At 42.4% G+C, this 5,912-nt stretch overlaps 1 protein-coding gene across 1 annotated transcript; it reads left to right on the forward strand.

Moving 5' to 3' along the window:
* The first annotated feature begins 521 nt into the window (after window positions 1-521).
* Window positions 522-4,773, forward strand: hs3st1 (heparan sulfate (glucosamine) 3-O-sulfotransferase 1). Its single transcript, XM_061788166.1, has 2 exons — window positions 522-711; window positions 2,196-4,773. The coding sequence occupies exon 2, from the start codon at window positions 2,264-2,266 to the stop codon at window positions 3,179-3,181; it is 918 nt and encodes a 305-aa protein (XP_061644150.1). The 5' UTR covers window positions 522-711; window positions 2,196-2,263; the 3' UTR covers window positions 3,182-4,773.
* Window positions 4,774-5,912: the final 1,139 nt, after the last annotated feature.

Raw genomic sequence — 5,912 nt, forward strand, 5'->3', positions numbered from 1 at the left:
GAAGGCATTTTTAGGACAGCTTTAAATGATATCTCTAGCCATCCTTTTTCTGTAATGCTTGTCCTCATTAGAGTCACTGGTGAGCTGGAGCCTATCCGACCTAATTTTGGGGCTCGAGCCAGGGTACACCCTGGTCGCAGGGCTCATAAAGGCAATCAATCATTCACCTTCACACCTATAGACAATTTCAAGGGTTTAATAATGAGAACATGCATGTTTGGAAAATGTGGGAGGAAGTTGAAGAAAAGCCACGCAAGCACAATCATGTAAACTCCACACAGGGGGGCCTGAGCTCGGATTCAAACCCGGAACCTTCTGATTCTGAGGCAGATGTGCTGACCAATAATACACCAACTTGTTGATTTATTTATCTTTTTTTAGATCAACATTTTTGAATGTATAGATAATAAGTGATACATGTCATGTTCTCAGTCCAAATACCACATCGTGACGTCATCGTGAGTCACAAGGGGGCGCGGCTACCATGGAGGCGTACATCACATGAAAAAAAGAGCGAGGCAGAGAGAGACCAGAGTAGCACTGTGCGTGACGGGGCTCTCTTCGCCAGTCAAAGCTGGCTCCCTTCTCCCGCGGAGGTGACGCTCTGCTCGGCGCGAGTGCGTAAACAAGCGGAGCGTTTGGAAGAGAGACACACACTGGAGATGCACCACATCACGTCCTGCTCGTGTGGACTTTTGTAGACACAAAAAGGTAGGAATTACTTCTGAATGAACTATTGAGTGTGTTTGCATAACTGTTCTCTTCAAGTGCACGTTTTGCTCTATTATTACTGTGCATGCAAGTTCTTATTGCAGATCAATTTATTGTTGTGCATATATGCTTAGTGGAGAAATATCACTTTAGTGGGGTTCACACATTCGAATACTGTTTTGATCCTGTTGACTATCATATTTTTGTATATTAATAACTTTTATTAGACTTTTTCCTTTTTGACAGACTTTATCATTATTGATATTCAGACCTTTGTGACGTCTCCCAAAAACTAAAATGTTCCTTTTCTTTTTTATCCTTTATTTATTTTGTATGTATTATCCATCCATGCATCCATTTTCTGAGCCGCTTCTCCTCACTAGGGTCGCGGGCGTGCTGGAGCCTATCCCAGCTGTCATCGGGCAGGAGGCGGGGTACACCCTGAACTGGTTGCCAGCCAATCGCAGGGCACATAGGAACAAACAACCATTCGCACTCACAGTCATGCCTACGGGCAATTTAGAGTCTCCAATTCATGCATGTTGTTGGGATGTGGGAGGAAACCGGAGTACCCGGAGAAAACCCACGCAGGCACGGGGAGAACATGCAAACTCCACACAGGCGGGGCCGGGGATTTAACCCGGGTCCTCAGAACTGTGAGGCTGACGCTCTAACCAGTCGGCCACCGTGCCGCCCTGTATGTATTATAATAATTATTATTATTATCATTATTATTATTATTACTTTTTTTTATTTGTTTTTTTACAATTTGTACCGGTATTTATACAGGGGTGGGCACACTATAGCCCAGTGAGCCATGGGATGGTTTTCCCCTTAAATTGGATAATTGATTTTCAATTAATTTATCTCTTCAAATAACTCTCCGGTTTCCTCCCACATCCCAAAAACATGCGTGGTAGGTTGATTGAAGACTCTAAATTGCCCATAGGTGTGAGTGTGAGTGCGTATGGTTGTTTGTTTCTATGTGCCCTGCGATTGGCTGGCGACCGGTTCAGGGTGTACCCCGCCTCCTGCCCGAAGATAGCTGGGATATGCTCCAATAGCCCGCAACCCTACACTACACAGATAGATAGATAGATAGATAGATAGATAGATAGATAGATAGATAGACAGACAGACAGACAGATAGATAGATAGATAGATAGATAGATAGATAGATAGATAGATAGATAGATAGATAGATAGATAGATAGATAGATAGATAGATAGATAGATAGATAGATAGATAGATAGACAGACAGACAGACAGATAGATAGATAGATAGATAGATAGATAGATAGATAGATAGATAGATAGATAGATAGACAGACAGATAGACAGATAGATAGATAGATAGATAGATAGATAGATAGATAGATAGATAGATAGATAGATAGATAGATAGATAGATAGATAGATAATCATTTCTTTTCTTCTTTGAAGAGGCCCAGACTGTTTTTTGCTCTTCATTGTCTCTATCCAGCCTTCGATGTGGGATCCAGTTTTGTCGCTCTTGCCAGGCTGAAATCCTCCTGGGTCAGGACCTCGCTCATGGCGGCCCTGCTTCTTGGGCTGCTGCTCTTCGCCATGCAGTCCCCCACCGTTCCCACCTCCTCGCCCCTGGCGGACGGCGAGGGGCCGCCCTCCGTCCCTTTGCCGCCCGACATCGGCGCCGCGGACCACCCGAATGGGACGGAGCAGCAGCTCCCGCGGATCATCATCATCGGCGTGAGGAAAGGCGGGACGCGGGCCCTCATCGAGATGCTGAGCCTGCACCACTCCGTGGCGGCGGCCCAGAACGAGGTGCACTTCTTTGACTGGGAGAGCCACTTCCAGAAGGGCTTGACTTGGTACCGCAGCCAGATGCCGTTCGCCTTCCCCAATCAGGTCACCGTGGAGAAGACGCCTGCCTACTTCACCTCCGCCAAAGTCCCCAAGCGCGTCCACCAGATGAACCCCGACGCCAAGCTGCTGCTCATCCTCAGAGACCCCACGGAGCGTGTGCTGTCAGACTACACACAAGTCTTCTACAACCGCCTCCAGAAGCACAAACGCTACCAGCCCATCGAGTCGGTGCTGGTGAAGGACGGCGAGGTCAACCTGGGCTACAAGGCGCTCAACCGCAGTCTGTACTACATGCACATGCAGGACTGGCTGCAGTACTTCCCGCTGGAGAGCATCCATGTGGTGGACGGCGACCAGCTCATCCGGGACCCCTTGCCCGAGATGAAGAAGGTGGAGCGCTTCTTGAGGCTGGAGCCGCAGATCAACGCCTCCAACTTCTACTTTAATCAGACCAAGGGATTCTACTGTTTGCGAGAGCAGGGGCGGGAGCGCTGCTTGCACGACTCCAAGGGCAGGGCGCACCCCCGCGTAGCTCCTGCCATCCTGCAGAAACTTTACCAGTTCTTCCACCAGCCCAACAGGAAGTTCTTTGAGCTAGTGGGTCAAACATTCAACTGGAAGTGAAAGCTTTCTCTTTCGGTGCTAACAGAGTACATGAAGATGGCACTAAATCTATTTTTATACACGTTAGACTACTCACAATAACATTCAGGTGAAATTTCAGGATGAACCTAAAATGCATTTTAAGGTGAACTTCATTTGACCCTTTCATGTCCAACTGATTAGTGTTTCAGTCATTTTTGCAAACACTAGGAGATGAATGGCGAAATTCACAACAGGTGCACGATTTGATGAATTCTGACATCATGAGCCCAAGACAACACCGAACAACTGATCGACAGTAGGTCACCTTTGCGAGGCTTCAAACAGGATGTTCTCAAAAGGGAAGTGGTCACTGAGTAGAGTGTCACAGAGTGTCATCAGAAGGTTCCAACAGAGTTACAGCGAGGCTGTAAGTGTCACAGAAACCATAGAAGCGGACGCCTTTGGAAATGTTCATGTATCAAACACCTGCTGTGAATGCCATTCAACTCCTTGTCAGAGAACATCGAGTTAGGAAAAAACTACTGAAACATTGAACATGTGGACAAAGTTCAGAGAAAGTTCACCTGTAAAGGTGACAGTGCATTTTAGGTTAAACCCGAAATTTCGTCCAAAAGTCAAATATCCCTAATAATTATGATTGTGAATTATAATTAAAATAATAATAATAATAATAATAATAATAGTTATTATATATTATAATATATAATTTATATTATTATTATTATTACTATTAAATATTCATAACCCTTTGTGAGTAATCTATATCCGAACCCGAAGGACATCCAGCTGCTGCGATGTATTCTTTCAGTACCTTCATATTGCATTTATATTGCAACAACAGATACATCTTTTTATTCAAACTGTGTATGTTTAAGAAAATGTAATCAATTGTCCGATGCACTCAGTCCAGATTTGAGTTTTATGTCAAGGACAGTTGTCCAAATGCACCTGGGCACGTCCATTTGCCGATTATGATGGTGTCATGTACGAGTTTGTTCTGGTGAGAATTTAGTACGATTTCAAACAAAAAAATGCACTCTAGTCATTAGACATATTTATTTGCTACATTGCAAAGACTTTAGTTTTTGTCATAAAATTAAAATGCCCCTTTGGAATAATGCTAAATTAAAGAATTTTATGGAAAATTTTATGTTTTATTTCCCAACATTTTCTACAGCCTAGAAAGCCCTAGAAAATTGTTATTATAGTTTTACTTTTTTTTTTTTTACACTCCTACAAAATGAATATCGCATTTGAACATGATAAAGGAATATATAATCATATATATACATAAACTTGTGAGGGGGAAAAAAAGTCAAATCCAAAGATTTACACTCCATAACATGTGATTGCACAACCAAAGTGTGGATCCCAGTTATAGCAATTTCAACTCAGCACATCAGCCATGTTTGCGGAATGTTCTGTGGCCATTTCTCTGAACTGAGTGAAGCCCACATTCATTATGTTGCATAACAGACCAGTTTGATCCTCATCAAGTGCTTAACATTTTGTGTGATTTCTTGCAAAATTTTGGTGTGTTCATGTTTCCTGTAAATAGAGGTTTCTAAAACAAATAATGAATACTACATTAAAGAGCTATATTATTTTCAGCGTGTCTCATTTCGTTTCTTTTTTTTGTGCTAAACCCTGTACAGGGCACTCATGGCTCAAATTTCCTAAAACTGTTGTCCCAACTATGGATGCGATGACTCAGTTTGTCATTGGGTGTGGTCGTTAAAGAACAACTACTTCTTTTTTCTAGGTCATAAAAAATGGGTAGTAGCTATAATTACTTCAGTTCATTTACACAATTTTTCACACGTGGATATAAAAAGTTATTTGCTGAGCCTATTTTAATTCTGTTGCTAACTAAAACAGCAATGATTTTGAAGAGTGGTAAGTATATCCATCCATCCATTTTCTGTACCGCTTATCCTCACTAGGGTCGCGGGCGTGCTGGAGCCTCTCCCAGCTAGAATACCTGAAAATGATCTAAAATTTACTTGATTATTTTAGATAGTAAAACTAATTATGCTAAGTCTTTCTCAAAACACGCCGATTCGAAGTGATCAGCACAAAGTTCGGAATGCTTGCTCCAGCTCACCAGTGACCCTAATGAGGATAAGCGGTATAGCAAATGGATAGATAGAAATGTGTTTCCTTGTCCTATGAAGGGCTACCCGTTATCTGTATTCATCTGCAATGTTGTTTGCATTTTTGCTTTGTTTTTCTTCTCCCACCAGATACATTTACATTTATGGAACTTTGACTGTGATCATTTTCAAGGCCCGCTGTGTGAATTTAAAACACAACCAGCTTATTTGTGACCTCAGCCACCTTGGATTTCATGCATAAGCAAGTACAGGTGGTGAAATCAGTCAAAGAAATAAGTTGCTGTCGACAGAGCGGTAAGTCAAACCTGGATCTTGAAGAAAAGAAAAAAAGCTAACGTTTATGCCCAAGGACATGCGCTATTGCTGTATATTAAAATCTTTATCGATCTATTTGAAACATTGTCAAAAGCACTGCAAAGCTCTACCATTTCCTGAGAATTGCCTCATTACAGTTATGGAAATGAATGTGCTTCTGTAGGTCAAATTATAAAGTCCTAATTTTAAAGCATTCTCAACTTGTAACAGAGCTCCACAGGCCGCTATGAGCCATTTGTCAACTTGCTGCTCACGAACACGCGCAAGTTATTTGAACTCCACTCATGGTTTTATTTAGCTTGACTTCATCCAATATTTTA

Source organism: Phyllopteryx taeniolatus, chromosome 10 (genome assembly GCF_024500385.1).
Source record: "Phyllopteryx taeniolatus isolate TA_2022b chromosome 10, UOR_Ptae_1.2, whole genome shotgun sequence".
NCBI lineage: Eukaryota > Metazoa > Chordata > Actinopteri > Syngnathiformes > Syngnathidae > Phyllopteryx > Phyllopteryx taeniolatus.

What these genes read in the sequence shown, in the direction of transcription:
- hs3st1 (XM_061788166.1), top strand. Translation starts at nt 2,264, where the DNA reads ATGGCGGCCCTGCTTCTTGGGCTGCTGCTCTTCGCCATGCAGTCCCCC.